General features: G+C 40.3%; 1 protein-coding gene across 6 annotated transcripts in view; it reads right to left on the bottom strand.

Annotated features, from left to right (window-relative positions):
- The window catches only part of acot7 (acyl-CoA thioesterase 7), a 284,291-nt gene that overhangs the window by 225,925 nt on the left and 40,804 nt on the right, over positions 1-17,562 (bottom strand). For all 6 annotated transcript variants that reach the window (XM_087980339.1, XM_087980340.1, XM_043676080.2 and 3 more), the window contains one exon: positions 7,779-7,935. In XM_087980339.1, the coding sequence (XP_087836465.1) occupies positions 7,779-7,935 (157 nt within the window). The remainder of the gene's footprint in view (positions 1-7,778; positions 7,936-17,562) is intronic.

Below are 17,562 nucleotides of genomic sequence, written 5' to 3'. Positions count from 1 at the left end.
AGAACATAATATGGGAAAATCAAATATATACTAAAAACGTTGCTATACTAAAAACATTGCTATACAAAATAACTGGAATTCTTTCCAGATGCATTATATTTGACTTTAATATATTGCACATTATGTTTTTTTTAAAGCCAGTGTTTAATAAATTTGTACTTTGCATTACATTATAAATGTTAATGTCACAGGAATCTTTTTGTTTGGATTTTGAAGGAGTCTCTCTGATCCAGGATTCCAAGTCTATTTCCTTATGTTACTCTCCACAGCAGGAATTTCATTGACAAATAGGTGACTGTTCAAGGGGGTTTCTTTTGAGAATCTTCCCCACAGTGAACAAAGGGAAAATGCCTTTACTGTTCTCAAAATTGTTACATTGCTTTTCTTAAAAACAAACAATAGTGGATTATAAATGTTGCAAGACATTATCTTTGTTTCTCCAGATTTTTGTAGGAAAGCCTGAGAGTTTGAGTGAGAGCTTATGTCAGCATCACCTCGATAGATCTCTGTACTATTGTTATCCAGCTTATTATTATTCTTATACTGGATAGCCGTGCGTATCTTAGCAGCTTGTTATTATTCTTACACTGGATAGCCATGTGTATATTAGCATGTATTGGAAACCCATCCAAATATCTCCAATGATCTCCAAAGCTGTTAAGAGATTCTTTTTGCCTGACAACACTGACTCCCAATTGAGAAGGTTCTGATAGTGCTCCAACCAAGGGACTTGGATAACTACACTTGCTTTGAGAAAGTTATTGTTATCTTCACCTAAACTTGGGGTGGGGGTGAGGGTCGGGGGATAAACAACTTGGTTTTGGTCCAGAGAGAGCGTCGCGTGCTGAAATATTCTGTGCATTTCAGGCAGGTTTGCACAGTGTTGGACTTCACTGGCCCTTGCTTGCCATCACACATTCCTAATGACACTTATCATTCACATATGGAGTTGAGTATAAGTATTCTTCTTGAATCTGCTGTGACTTAGGATAATTTAGATACATAATGAAGACTTTGCATTTCTGATCAAGAAATTTGTGCATTTTTTGATCAATCTTGTCAAATGTGTCTTAATCACTATAAGATTGTCAACCTCTCTTATACCATTTTTCATCAAGTACAAATAGGTCAGAATGTTATGTTTCACCTACACAAAAGGTAATTTTCCTGTACTTCCCAAGCTCCAGCAGCCCATGTGACTCAGAGGATTAACCATCGTTAATCTGCATTTTCAAATACTTCCACAGCATTATCCTTTCCTATATCTGGTATCTGCCATCACCTTCACCCAAATGCCACTGAAAACATCTCTGCTTCTTTGATACTGGCTTACTTTTATTTCATTACTCCCTCTAATATTTTCAGTGTCAGTGGCCACACATCCAACCATTCAGCTCTAACTCTCTAGAGTTTGATCTTGTCCAGCACCCCAATTTTTCAACTTTGTCAGTTCTTAAAAGGTTCATGAAACCATTACCTTTCATCATGCTTTCACCATCCCTTGCCAATCTTCACATACATACATACATATGTATATAAATAAGTCAGTCAGTCACAGATAGACATTAAGACACCCTTATTGTAGATAGAGATTATTAACCACTCAGTTATACAGTTTCTGTCATTCACTGGTCCCACCTCTTTCTCCTTCATATCTACCCAGTCAATTTTTTTTACATATCTATTTTCTAATCAACTGGATCAGAGATGTTATGGCACACCTCTGGAGCAGATGGAACTTGAATCTGGGTCACTTGGATCAGCGATAGGGACACTACCACTGCACCATAAAATCCTCTACCCAGTCAATTAATTAATCAATTAAGTCCAATCACCTGCTTATATATATGCTTCATTAATATCCCTAATCATTTTCCTTCTTGTCTATTACTCATTCATCCCTCAACGTTTAAAGGACTCCAAGATCTCCTTCTGTATACGAAGATTAATTCAGTACAGAAACATAAAACATTTTAAAGATATCTCCTAAGACAGAAGTATTTCTCTCAGTGTTCATGATCATTCAATTTGTCATTTTTTTAATCCACACTACAGAAAAGAGTTCATTCCACTTAAATTCCTTCGCACTTAGTTGACAATTTCTGCTAAAGAAACACATTCTGTTTGACTCTGCTGCACTTTTTCTCTTGTCGTTTATGGCCAACTCCACACAGTTGCTTCAGATTAATAACGTTCTGCCCACTGAGACGTCACCAGGTGATTGCCACATTGCCACAAAGATACACTGTTCTGCTCCAGCATGGAAGCTTGTTGTTGTATAGAGGATAAAGATTGACAAATTGCATTTCAGAATCTACCACTTTCATTCAGCGTGCTGCCTTTTAAATGCAATGTTTTTTCCATGTGTGTAAGCTAAATTACAAGCAGTGCATTTATATTGAGAAGGTTATACTCAGTATACTAAATATGGAGTGTACTAGGTTTTGTCATTTCTGCAACCCGACGAGTCAGAGCCTCACAGGCACTGAAATAGATGAACATTCCAAAAGCACTACCAAGGTGAAGGACTGCAACAAATAAATACATGTGAAAATGTTCCTGAAGAGAGATACAAGAGCAACTTTGAATTGTGAAACAACACGTGTTGCAGGAAAACTATTTACAGAAGATAATCAACAAGCTTTTTCTAATTAAACTAGATAACTGAAGTTACTATGTCTATACAAAGGATGCAAAGAGGATTTTGTGTCTGCGCCACATATTTCTTCCATTACAAACAAAGAAGTTACTCTTCTCATTACCAACCCTCATAGACAAACAGGGAAGATTGTACTGAGTAACTACACTCTCCAACATGTTTATGGTTCGCTGTTAGTGAATGTGTGGCCTACAATTTGTCTCCTTTATTGAAGGCAACAAATAGCGGTGAAGGCCATTAAGAATTGGTACTGTACAGTCTAAAGCAAGCTGCCTTGTAAATAAACATTAAATGTAATTTAGTCTCAAGGTTAGGTGCATGTGGATGAGAATACAGATGCTGCAATACTGTAAAATTTATTGAGAGCTGGAAATGATCAGAAAATATCTGTACTGATAAAAGATCAATGATAAATGCACAAAGTTTGTTAATGCATTCAACTTATATAATGTTTAAAAGCAACACCTATGTCAAGAAATGAAATGAAATTTGGCATATTATTATAAATCTAAATTGATAGGCTCGTAATTTGTATTGTTTCATTTCTGGATCCAGTGCTGCAAAGTTAAAACAGTATCTTCCAGAAGGCATACTAAGCAGATTTAAAGAGAGGTATGCACCCAAAACTGTCTTTCCCTTTTACAGGTGTTAGCTAACCTGTCATAAATTTTCAACCTTTTAAAAATTTTACATGTCCAGTATATTCAATTTTACTGCCTTGGGCTGCCTAATTCTCGTGCACACTGGCTTTAGGAAAAGGCTCAAACTATAGGCTGAGTATCAGAGCCTCACTTCAATATCGGAAATTCAGCTTAAGTTTTTTTGAAAATGTTAGCAATTTATCTGTGTTTCTTCTCTACCTTCAGCCATCTCCCCTCAATATCTGGTGGCATTACCTTTTCTGAATCCAGGCCATCAACAAACTTGGAGTTACCAATAACCAGAACCCTAACTGGACCAACCACATAAATACTGGAAATACTTGGAAATTATATGGCTAGTAACTCACTGCTCCAATCCCTACATACTCTCCATCATCTTCAAGGCATAAATCAGGAATGTAATGGAGTAGTTTCCACTTGCCTTCATGATGACAGTTTTAGGAACACTCAAAGACTTTGCAGGGCAATGCAGCTCACTTAATTGGCACACCATCCACCAATTAAACGTTCACTTCCGCCATTACTAATGTACAGTAACAGCAGTATGTGGCACTGCAGCAACTCAGCAGCCTTCAACAACAGCCTCCAAACCCAGGGCATCTATCACCTAGAAGCACGAGTAGCAAGTGCACAGAAAAGCTGTAACATGTAAAAATTGGAACTGTATTGCTATCCCACTACTTGTTGCTAGGTCAAAACGCTACAGTTTCATTCCTAACAGCTCTGTGTGTATGCTTACACCAGATGTACTAGAGTAGTTAAACACTGCAGTTCACCAGTATCTTCTTGGTTAATTAGGGTGGGGTAACAAATGCTGGCTTTGCCAATAGCATTGAATTCCATGAAAGTTTAAAAAAGGATAGACCATAGACAAACAGAATGTCTCAGATTCAATCTGTTCAAAGGTGAGTTGGGTTATCTCAGCAGTTGAGTGCCCTGAGCTAAGGAAAGAAACATCACCAAATTTCAGCTTCTGAACGTTACAAAGGGAATTCTGCTGGAAAGTGTACATTGTTTACCTCATGACCTATATATCAATTATGTCAACAGTTGCAGAAAACCATAACCCGTGGAAGTAAATTCAAAGGAATTGTATCCTTTTGGTACTACTTACAAATATACACAGTTGGTTTTTGAGCTGTCGATTGATTTATATATCGATTTACAACTTTCAGATTGTGTGATTGCCATGTAGCTGAACTATGTAGAGCACAAAATCTTGGCTTCATTGTCTACTCAGAGTTCAGTAGGCTGAACTTAATTGAAAAGTAACAGATGTGTTAGTTAGGTGTGTTTCTTGGGTATCTGGATGCAGTCAAATAATTCTGGTTTCCATTTCTGATTATTGCAGGGTTGGATGTGATACTTTCAGCATGGAATAGCAATAATTGCTCCTTGGGTCTGGTGCTAGAATGCATCTGGTGTCCAAGACCTGGACCATCAGCAAGAATCCATACATACAGTGGAGGAAGATAAGGACAACAAAGTTGTTAGTTGCTACTCTCCCTGCATGCGTGCACATGGTGTTCATGCATACATGCGCACAACCCTCCATTAGGCAATTTCTTGCACTTAAAAAATTCTTTTTAACTGAATAAAATGGAATAACCAGTGAGATGGAGTGGCACGTGGCTCGCCCTGCTGCCTCAGAACACCAGGGACCAAGGTTTAATTCTAGCCTCGGGCAACTGTCTGTGTGGAGTTTGCACATTCTCTCTGTGTCTGCATGGGTTTCTTCCGGGTGTACCAGTTTCCTCCCACAGTCCAAAGATGTGCAGGTTACATGGATTGGCCATGCTAGTTTGACCCACAGTGTCCAGTGACACGCAGGCTGGGTGGATTAGCCATGGGATAGGGTAGGGGGTGGGTCTGGGAAGGAGGGGTTGGTGTGGATTCAATGGCTGAATGATCTGCTTTTACACTGCAGAGATTCAATTATTCTTCCTTTCTTGTAATTGTTTTTACTGAAATGAGTTTTATCCCATTATGTTCATTATACATTCTCATCCCTAGTTCTAACAATTATGAGCAAATTTGTCTACCTTATATATTCAAGACATTTATGATTTCTCATATTGAGATTTAGTGCTCTCTATGTGCGACCTTAATCATTGAAATAGCATAGGCCAAAGTTTAATTTCAAGTCAGTAACCAGATTGCTAAAAATAGTATGAAGTAATTCAGACTCTGTTCTTTGATTACATCCTTATCTTTTCACTTTGCCATATGTCTGGGATGTTGTCATCGTCTTTGCCAGTATGTTTCCTGTGAAGTTAATTCAATAGCTAAAATGTTCTCAGGGCTTTTATTTGTTCAATGTGTAACTCCAGGACCGCCTAACGTATGCTGCAAATTACTATTCCAATGATCTCCCACCTTGGACATCTTGCCAGTGTTTCAGTTTGAATCAGTATAATGTAACTCAATTCAGGGGAAACAATTGGAACAGAATTCTATATAATGGAAGCAAATTGTAGCTTCAACTGGTCAGGTCATCAAAATAAGGCTGTTTCCTTAAACCTTTTGGGACAAGGCACGCAGGATTAGCAGACAATTCAAGCATCACGGAAATAAGACCATAAGACATAGGAGCGGAAGTAAGGCCATTCGGCCCATCGAGTCCACTCCGCCATTCAATCATGGCTGATGGGCATTTCAACTCCACTGACCCACATTCTCCCAGTAGGCCTTAATTCCTTGTGACATCAAGAATTTATCAATTTCTGCCTTGAAGACATTTAGCGTCCCAGCCTCCACTGCACTCTGTGGCAATGAATTCCACAGGCCCACCACTCTCTGGCTGAAGAAATGTCTCCGCATTTCTGTTCTGAATTTACCCCCTCTAATTCTAAGGCTGTGTCCACGGGTCCTAGTCTCCTCGCCTAACGAAACAATTTCCTAGCGTCCACCTTCTCCAAGCCATGTATTATCTTGTAAGTTTCTATTAGATCTCCCCTTAATCTTCTAAACTCCAATGAATACAATCCCAGGATCCTCAGCCGTTCCTCATATGTTAGACCTACCATTCCAGGGATCATCCGTGTGAATCTCCGCTGGACACGCTCCAGTGCCAGTATGTCCTTCCTGAGGTGTGGGGACCAAAACTGGACACAGTACTCCAAATGGGGCCTAACCAGAGCTTTATAAAGTCTCAGTAGCACAACAGTGCTTTTATATTCCAACCCTCTTGAGATAATTGACAACATTGCATTCGCTTTCTTAATCACGGACTCAACCTGCATGTTTACCTTTAGAGAATCCTCAACTAGCACTCCCAGATCCCTCTGTACTTTGGCTTTACGAATTTTCTCACCGTTTAGAAAGTAATCCATGCTTCTATTCTTTTTTCCAAAGTGCAAGACCTCGCATTTGCTCACATTGAATTCCATCATCCATTTCCTGGACCACTCCTCCAAACTGTCTAGATCCTTCTGCAGCCTCCCCATTTCCTCAGTACTACCTGTCTGTCCACTTAACTTTGTATCATGGGCAAACTTCGCTAGAATGCCACCAGTCCCTTCATCCAGATCCATTAATATATAATGTGAACAGCTGCGGCCCCAACACTGAACCCTGCGGGACACCGCTTGTCACTGGCTGCCATTCCGAAAAAGAACCTTTTATCCCAACTCTCTGCCTTCTGTCAGACAGCCAATCCTCAATCCATACCAGTAGCTCACCTTGAGCACCATGGGCCCTCACCTTGCTCAGCAGCCTCCCGTGTGGCACCTTATCAAAGGCCTTTTGGAAGTCTAGGTAGACCACATCCACTGGGTTTCCCCGGTCTAACCTACTTGTCACCTCTTCAAAGAATTCCAACAGGTTTGTCAGGCACGACCTCCCCTTACTAAATCCATGTTGACTTGTTCTAATCCGACCCTGCTCTTCCAAGAATTTAGAAACCTCATCCTTAATGATGGATTCTAGAATTTTACCAACAACCGAGGTTAGGCTAATTGGCCTATAATTTTCCATCTTTTGCCTTGATCCTTTCTTGAACAAGGGGGTTACAACAGCGATCTTCCAATCATCCGGGACTTTCCCTGACTCCAGTGACTTTTGAAAGATCTCAACCAACGCCTCCGCTATTTCCTCAGCCACCTCCCTCAGAACTCTAGGATGTAACCCATCAGGGCCAGGCGATTTATCAATTTTAAGACCTTTTAGCTTTTCGAGCACTTTCTCTTCTGTAATGACAACCATACTCAACTCAGCCCCCTGACTCCCTTTAATTGTTGGGATAAATGAAGGGACATTTGAATTTTTATAGATAATCTACCACACCTATTCATTAGGAAAAATATGGGGACAGAATGAAAGCCATCAGAAACAATTTGCATTGGTTTCTCAGCAGGCAGTTTTGTTAAAGAGAGAGAGAGAAACAGGCAGAGTGAATACAAAGCAAAGCATAAACAAAGCTTATCCAGGTTATTATTTAAAAATTCTGTTCTCACTACCTGTGAGTATATTTTCAGCCATGACATTAACTTGGACTTCAACAGAGTGCTTTGACGTATAGGTTATCTCCGCACTGACGTGAGCTACATCCCCAATGGACATTGGTGAGAGAAAGTCTGTGCGCTCCACACGAGCCAATACAGCAACACAGCGTTCCTGAAATAAAAGTAGAGAAGATAAACCATTGATCACCAACAGCATAATCAGTGATGGCTCCTCTTATCAAACCCGGTTTGCTTTTCATTCATCTGTAGAAACAACTACAGGTCTTGATCTAACCTAGCACCAACTTATGGTCAACCAATTACTTCTCAGAACTCTTGCATTGTTCTCCACAACACTAGTAACGCCATGGTATCATATAAACATTTGACACAGATATACCATGTTATATTGGCAGACTGTATCCAATCTGCAGCAGTGTAAGCATCAACTTGCTCAGAGCTGGCACTTTCATCTGAGTTAGAAAGTTATGAATTGAAATTCCGCTCCAGAACATTAGACCCTAATTTAAGTTGATATTTCATTCAGCATTAAGAGAGTGCTGCACTATTGATGCACACTTCCTGACATGCTGATAAAAACATGGCACTGTTTTCCTATTGAATTGAATGTAAAACTTCTCATTCCACTATCTGAGGAAGAGTATTCCAACCAGGTACAATTGGCCAATGTCTTTATGTTGTGCAGCACAATTCTAAATCACAGCAGTACACAGAATATTTGTGAAGCTATCTGGAAACATACAGCTTCAGCACAAAAAAAGGTTCGGAGATAAACTATAAATAAAACAACAGAAGTTTGACAGATAGCTAGCGTCGAGTTTCATAATGGTCCAGTTATATCTGCAATTTAAAGTCCTCAACTTTGTATTCACCTTGGTCTCTTCTCTTCTCTTCCTATCTCTGTAACCTCCACCATCCCCAAAACCTTCCAAGAATTCTGCACTCCTCAATTCAGGCCCCTTATGCCTACCTTCAGCTGTCTAAGGCCCAAGCTCTGGAATTTCATCCCTAACTGTCTACGCCTCCCAATCCCACTCTTTTCCTTAAACCTTACATGTTGACTGCCCACTATTTCTTTACGGGAGCAGTGATTAATTGATTAATTCCTTTTTGTGTATCAACTGTTGATGCAGGAGCCAGCACTCTGAATATTGTCACAATTCAGGGTACAGGCAGTTCCGTAGGTGCTACATTTGACTGTTTTAAAATATTAGTAATGTTAAACTTTGCCTATCAATAAAGACAAGGCATGGTTCCAAGGTTTCAAGAAGTCATTCAGGACAGTACAGGGGTCATTGAACAGGAGTTCAAATGGAATAGGCAGTGGAACTGGAAAACTGGGTGGGTAGTGCATGTGTGCATGTGCGTGTGTGCATATGTGTGTATGTACGAAAGAGTGTGACTGAAACATGGGACTCAGAAGTCCTGAAGTAGTTGAATAGATCTCCGCAGTGAGGGCTGAGGAAGCTGCGAAGGGCTCAATCGAAGCTGGTACAGAATTAATCAATCAGTAGAGCACAGAATGGGGTGAAAGCCTACAACAATATTTACTTTGTGCAATCAAGTCAGATTAGAGTTCAAGAAACAAATCGTGTGCAATACTGACTTGGTGATGTGAGCCACTTGTGAAAAGCTGGGAGCTGTGCCTACAAGTAAGTGCTCGGGCTCAATTTCCAAAAAGTCTAGGAGAGCATAGTTCAAGGATAGCAAGGTGGACCACCAGAATGTGAGTAGTGATTGACAGAGTCCTTGGCAGAGTGGCTTTGAGGAAGTTTCAAGGCAAGATCACTGTAAATGAAGAACTTCAATCCCTTGTGGAATTTTAATGAGATTTGGTGACCTACGTGTCACTAATATCTGAGGGAATTGTTGAGAAATTTGTGGAATGTGTCTGATCACATTTGCTTTTTGATATGTTCGGTGAAGTGTGTTCAACCATCATTTTCAGTTTCTCATATTTGCCTCATGTTAAATTTGGAATGTTAGAATACAAGTCATATGTATCTTCGCACAAACTAAGCCTTTTTTGTCAATAATCTTTACATATTTGTTTCACTAAGTGCTTTTTGTAATAAACTACCCTTTGCTGACAAAAGAAAACTGGCTAAATTGTTTCTCATACTAAACCAAGTACAGTCTAAAACCTACGTGAAACTGCTTAAATTTAATATCTGTTATGACCAATGGTGCAGAGGGCATGAAAAGAATCAACACATCCCTATAATCTTAAGGGTAACAGCAGTGTCAAATCTTGCTTAAGACTTGTGTTACTGTGTCAAAGGCACTATGTAGATGCAAGTTGGTGTGGTGTTGTGAGGAAAATGCCTTGACAACAGAGCATCAGAGGCTGATAGCCTTTCTCTGGAGCTAATGGTTGTCCTTATGTAATAACAAGAAAAGTACCCATTACGGCAATAAGACCAGCTTTATTTACTGCTTCAGCAACACTTAAATTACCCCAAACTTTTAATAATGAAAAAGAGGGTCCCTTTCTTCCCTGCATAATGCTTTTTGAATGTCTCAGCATAACATTAAACTTCCAGTATTCACCAATGAATTACCTCAGAAAGCTGCAGACTGCGGCCTTTTTCTTATTCAATAGTAAGCATCTGCCCATGTAACTGCTGTAGTTATGGAAGAATTCTATGCATCAGGTCAACAGACAGCTGAGTGTATTGTGCTTTTCAGACAGAGAGGGTATAATCATTTACTACTGAAAAATCTCTCTCTGTATACTACTGTAATAGCCAGTCTTGGGATAAACTCTGAGAAGTTAATAAATGACATTGACAATATGTTGTATGAAATTTTGAATTCCTGGCCTCAAACCTCTCCCACTACTAGCCACAGATACATAGCCATAAGCAATTTACACTTCTCCTCTGTTTAACAAAGTTCCCTTCAGGTGAAAGACAAACTTAGACAGACAGAATTTGTACTCAACCAACTACTTTTCACAATTCAAAAGTGGACACAAAACCATTTTAAAAAAAACACAAAACAAACTGCATATGCTTGAGATTTAAAACAAAACTAAAAATGGAGAAACTCAGCAGGTTTAGCATCATCTGTGAAGACAAAAACAGAGTTAATGTTTCGAGTCAAACTTCTTGGAATCAAAATAGCCCAAGTTAACTGGTTATTCCAGGAGGTACAACTCCAGTCGAATTGGCCTCGGCAGATCCAATTAGAAAAGTTGTGTAAAGTGTCACAAGAATGTTTTCAAAGATGAGGAACTTCAGTTATGAGGATAAGTTGAAGAAGTTAGGATTGTTCTCCTTGAAGAGAAGAAGGCTAAGAGATCAGGTTGAGGTTTTAAAAATCATGAGCAGACTGGGAAGAAACTGCATATAAACGGAACAAGAACAAGGTAGATTTAAAGTGATCTGCAAAACAAGCACGAGTGATGTGAGGCGAAATGATTGTACTCAGGGAGAAGTTAGGGTGTGAAATGCACTGCCTGGAAGTGTGGTGGAGGCAGGTTCAATTGAGGCATTCAAGAGGGCATACGATGATTATTTAGATATAAATAACATACAAGTTTATGGGGGAAAGCAGGAGATTGGCACTAGTGATGATGTTAATTTAATGAGCTGGTACATGCATGATGGGCCAAATAGCCTCTTTCTGCACTATTACACTTTAATGTTTATGTGATTTAAGTGAAATAATAATGAGAAAACAAAATTGATTGCTCATTGTGTAGAAAAGTTTAGCCACCTGCCACCTGCTCAAAGAGGCCAGTTACATATATTGCAAAAGATTATCACAAGCAATGTCAATGCCAAGTGAGTGATCCAGATCTTCAGCAACAACATTTAAGTAACACTCTTAAATAGTAAAACATCCTAAGATGCCTCATGGGACCATTATCAGATAAAATTCATCACAAAGCAACTTAAAAAGATTAAGACAGGTAACCAAAAGCTTGGCCTAGATTTTAACTGAATGACTTCAAAGAAGAGACATAAAAAGTCAAGTGGCAGAGAAGTTAAGGGAGGGAATTCGAGAATTTAGGATCTATGTTGCTGAAGACACCACCTACCAGGAGGATAAAAGGAAATTTGGCTAGAATTGGATAACTGCAGATATCAGAGGATTGTAGGGATGGAAGAGACAGGGAGATGGCAAAGTCATGGAGAGACTTAGATATGAGGATAAGAACTTTCTTAAGTTTTAAAATTAAAACTGATACTAATTGGCCTTACAGAGTCATTGGTAATACACAATGCCAAAACCATCATAGTTTAATAAGGCATTGCTCAAAAAGGAATCATGGATCAATATAAATGGACTTACTAGATAATGCACAATGTCAGATAATACACAAAAGGCCAGAGTTGGAGGACTGACAGGTGCAGGAAGGCATAAAAAGCTAGATAAAACGGTGGAAATAGGATGAGGTAAAGATGCATAGGGACTATGCGATGGACAAGAATTTTGAATTGATTATTGTTACAAGATTGGTAGGTCAGTGAATGCATGGTACTGAGTGATTGGAATCTGGTACGAACAAGATACAAGCAGCTGCAAAAAATACAGAGTAAATTTGGTTATTCTTGTGATATTTGTAAGTGCTGCTTTTATTGTAAAATACTTCTCATTCATATATTTGCCCAGTACTAATCTCAACAGCAGGTTACAGGTGCAAATTAAATAAGTGAAGTTTTGTTTATACTAATTTCAAAAAACAACACACTAAAATCAAATGCTTACTACTTATAAAGGGACGTTCTTCAATGATAAGTAACAAGTCTTTTTGGTGATGTTTGTATATGTGTAATGTACAATGAGCATTCAACTACCATATCAATATTGAACTGTAACACTGCAGGAAGTAGAATAAAATTCTCAACAATAGACTAGCTTCAAAACAGTTTAGAAGCAAGTTGTTACAAACTGATTTAGCACCCAGATCCACTGAAAAGCTCCATGGTTGATGGAAGAGGCTTGGTATTTAAGACTGCAATAAACCCTGCAGCCACTGTGGTACATCATGAGAATGTAAGTATTGTGCTTTCTTAAAACTGATTTATTAGCAAGACTATTCATAAACAGGAGGCATGGTCCATGAAGACAGAGTACCCTTAGACTAAGGAGAAGAAAACTAGCCAGGATTCCTGTGCTTAATCTACAAGAATGCCTGTAAATCAGGGTTGTTTTTTTAGAAAATGTATGTCGGTGAGTTATCAGAGAATGTTTAGCGCCTGTAAATCAAAACCTCAAACCAAGAACTTTAGCAAACTGGGGTGAAACATCTTGGCAACAAAATTCTAAGGAATGGGATACATTTTTGATTAAAATGAAGTTCATTAATTTATTACAGCAACTTCTATTTATTTAACCTTCCTAATATCAAATAAAATACTGGAACACTTAATAATACTGAAAATAAGGATAATAAATCAGAAATCAAAAAGAGTATTTTGGACTCCAGACAAAAGGCATTAAAGAGAAATATTTTAGGGAATTTTGGAGATTGGTTGGAAAGTTGTCATAAGTTGCAGAGAATGGATAATGTAGTGGAGAGTGTAACGAAAAAGAAAAACAGTAAGTGACACAAAAGAGGTCAAGAATTTGAAGTTAAATTAGTAAATTTATCCAATTCAGTTATCTCAGGGATAGCTGTCAATATTTTCTCTTATATTTAATAGGAACTCCATCCATCATCACTCATAGTTGCAATGTGCATAATTTAGTCAATTAGGATTGGTGAAACATCAGTGCAGGGACACCTAGTACACATTTAAGAAATTCCTTTGTCAAACAAGTTAATGAAAAGTCTTGAACCGATTAAAAGCATTGCATACTACCACATCAAGTGCTCATACATGAACATTGCACTGTGCAAGTTCAAGGCCCATGTTAGAGAAATGTAATTTGGTAACACATTAAGTAAGTAAAGCTACAAATTAATTTGGGTGCTTTTATATATAAACCCAAAATTAATAGATGAAAGAGACAACTGACTGTTTTGAGAACATGAAGCATTCTAATTGGAGACCACTAAAAACTCCCATGACTCAGGACTTATACTACCACCCAATGGAAATAGTCAGCAATTGCTATCAAATTGTGTGTGTTTCATAGTTACCCAAGAATTCACACTTTTTTCATTTCATGGGGTAATGCAGTGTACAAGACAATCTTCTTTCAACTCTACAATATATATCGGCAATTACAAACACTTAACAATGTAGGATTAACACAACATGGTGTGGTTGGGTCATAACACTTTGTTATACAGCACAATCTATAATATAGGAATGTAGAAACAGGAAGTGCATAGTTCACCCTTCAAGCCTATTCCTCCATTAAAAAGATATTATCATTGATCCATATTCTATCACACCGTTGTCTAACAAAGAACTATCAATCTAAGATTTAAAATTTACAAGTGATCTCCATTAATTGTAATTTGCAGGAGTGTTCACATTTCTACCAACCCTTGGGCAGTAATTAATGGGACAAAGGGTGTCTTGGCCACTGAAAAGATTCCTGCATCCCCTCTTTATCGGAAAGTCCTTCATATTAATTGCCAGACAGCAAGATTAGTGGGAAGACACTCAAAAGCACCCTTTCTGATGCCAGGTCCCTTGATCGAGCATTGATTGCATGCAACCACAGAAGCCAGAAACATGCCAGCAACCCCAAAAGGGTTTACTTTTCTGTCTTTCTGCATGGTGAGTCCCTACCTCTCTAATGGGTGCTTACTCGTGGCAGATTTATAATGGACATTAATTACTCACTCTTGAGCCTGAATTGACAGCAACATGAAGAAGGCGGTCCCCAAGACTCCCCACCATAGACTCAATCGGGGAGTAAGAGGATGCCAAATGGGCACCAGCCATCCTGTCCCCTAAATAAAGTCTCCTGTCACCAAATTCATCGCTGTGGAAGGCAATAAATTTCCCACTTGTGTGTAAAAGGATTTAATAATTACATTCCTCTAGGATCTGGCTCTAATGATTCAGTTGCCAGTCTGAGCCGCCCCTACTAACACAAAAACTTCTTCCTTTCTACCCTCTCTGTTTCACTTAATGTCTTTTGAACTACAACTGCTACACTTTTTCCCAGACCAAGATACCCTTCCAGTTTGCTAGCCAGGCCACTCAGAGTCCTCTTTGATTATGTTCATTTTGCTGAATCACTGATTCATTAATTACTATAGTTATTTTTAAGATGTCCAACATGTTATCATTTCCTGCTACTGTAAATACTGATGCCAAATAATTATTCAATATGCTTGACATATCTCATTGCTAGTCTTGAAGGGGCTTACACTGTTCTTTAGGGAAACAGGTCATTTAAAACCTCATTGGATGATCGTCCCTGCCTATGGTTTGGAAAGGGCTATTGAAGCAGCCTTGGTGAGTTGCTTCGCTGCATCTTGCAAATGATACACACAATGGTGCATCTGTGTGTTAGTGATGGAGGAATTGAATGCAAAAGGTAGTGGCTGGAATGCCAGTCAAGCAGGCTGCTTTGTCCCAGATGGAATCAATTTCCTTTGAGTGTTGTTGTTTCCAGTGGCGGGTGAAACTAGAACATGGGGACATAGACTCAAAATAGGGGAAGCAGATTTAGGATTGCATTAAGGAGGAACTTTTCACCCAAAGGTTTGTGAATCTATGGAATTCCCTGCCGATGCAGTTGAGGCTACCTCATTGAATGTTTTTAAGGCAAAGATAGATAGATTTTTGAACAGTAAAGGAATGAAAAATTATGGTCAGTAGACAGGTAAGTGGAGTTGAGTCCACAAAAAGATCAGCCATGATCTTATTGAATGACAGAGCAGGCTTGATGGACCAGACGGCCTACTCCTGCTCCTATGTCTTATGTTCTTATGCCTACACTTGTCATAATAAAAGCTTGCAGTTACATTATCTGAAATTGACAAAACTGTAAGTGAGAAAGTTTATAGCCTTAAAAGTTGTCCTTAAAAATTTAGACTAAAATGTAATTTTGAATTACAGAACACATTTGCTGCACACTAGAAAATGGTATGGCAGGGAGGATAAGATAATTAAGAACATTTGCCTTAACATCAGTGAATCTGTATAAACAAGACACTGAGTGATAACATTCACGGCTGTTCCTTTGTGAAATTAATGAACAATGTTTAATTCCGACCTCAGAATGAAACTCGGTATCAATTAACTTCTCTCCCGAATTATTGTCCTTTGCTATTATCTTTGAGGAGAAAGTGAGGTCTGCAGATGCTGGAGATCAGAGATGGAAATGTGTTGCTGGAAAAGCGCAGCAGGTCAGGCAGCATCTAGGGTACCGACCAGTACCCTTCCACTGACACCCTCCTTCGACTGACTGAACTGGTCCTCACCCTGAACAACTTCTCTTTCCAATCCTCCCACTTCCTCCAAACGAAAGGAGTAGCCATGGGCACCCGCATGGGCCCCAGCTATGCCTGCCTCTTCATAGGATATGTGGAACAAACCATCTTCCGCAACTACACTGGCCCCACCCCCCACCTTTTCCTCCGCTACATCGATGACTGTATCAGCGCCGCCTCGTGCTCCCACGAGGAGGTTGAACAGTTCATCCACTTCACCAACACCTTCCACCCCGACCTCAAATTCACCTGGACAGTCTCAGATTCCTCCCTCCCCTTCCTCGACCTTTCTATTTCTATCTCAGGCGACCGAATCAACACGGACATCTACTACAAACCAACCGACTCCCACAGCTACCTGGACTACACCTCCTCCCATCCTGCCCCCTGTAAAAACGCCATCCCATTCTCCCAATTCCTTCGACTCCGCCGCATCTGCTCCCAGGAGGACCAGTTCCAAAAACGCACATCCCAGATGGCCTCCTTCTTCAAGGACCGCAATTTCCCCCCCGACGTGGTCGACGATGCCCTCCACCGCATCTCTTCCACTTCCCGATCCTCCGCCCTTGAACCCCGTCCCTCCAACCGCCACCAGGACAGAACCCCACTGGTCCTCACCTACCAGCCCACTAACCTCCATGTACAGCGCATCATCCGCCGTCATTTCCGCCACCTCCAAACGGACCCCACCACCAAGGATATATTTCCCTCCCCTCCCCTATCAGCATTCCGTAAAGACCAATCCCTCCGTGACTCCCTTGTCAGATCCACACCCCCCACCAATCCAACTCCACTCCCGGCACCTTCCCCTGCAACCGCAGGAGGTGCAAGACTTGCGCCCACACCTCCCCCCTCACCTCCCTCCAAGGCCCCAAAGGAAACTTCCATATCCGCCACAGATTCACCTGTACCTCCACACATATCATCTATTGCATCCTTTGCACCCGATGTGGCCTCCTCTATATTGGGGAGACAGGCCGCCTACTTGCGGAGCGTTTCAGAGAACACCTCTGGGACACCCGGACCAACCAACCCAACCACCCTGTAGCTCAACATTTCAATTCCCCCTCCCACTCCACCAAGGATATGCAGGTCTTTGGACTCCTCCATCGTCAGACCACAGCGAAACGACGGTTGGAGGAAGAACGCCTCATCTTCCGGCTAGGAACCCTCCAACCACAAGGGATGAACTCGGATTTCACCAGTTTCCTCATTTCCCCTCCCCCCAGTCTGTCTCAGTCAAATCCATCAAATTCAGCACCGCCTTCCTAACCTGCAATCTTCTTCCCGACCTCTCTGCCCCCACCCCAGTCTGACCTATCACCCTCACCTTCCTCTTTCCACCTATCACATTTCCGACGCCCCTCCCCCAAGTCCCTCCTCCCTATCTTTTATCTTAGCCTGCTGGACCAACTTTCCTCATTCCTG

Source organism: Chiloscyllium plagiosum, unplaced genomic scaffold (genome assembly GCF_037043375.1).
Source record: "Chiloscyllium plagiosum isolate Xiang-an unplaced genomic scaffold, Cpla_swu_hap1 HiC_scaffold_37, whole genome shotgun sequence".
Classification (NCBI taxonomy): domain Eukaryota; kingdom Metazoa; phylum Chordata; class Chondrichthyes; order Orectolobiformes; family Hemiscylliidae; genus Chiloscyllium; species Chiloscyllium plagiosum.
This window is presented reverse-complemented; position numbering and strand designations above follow the sequence as displayed.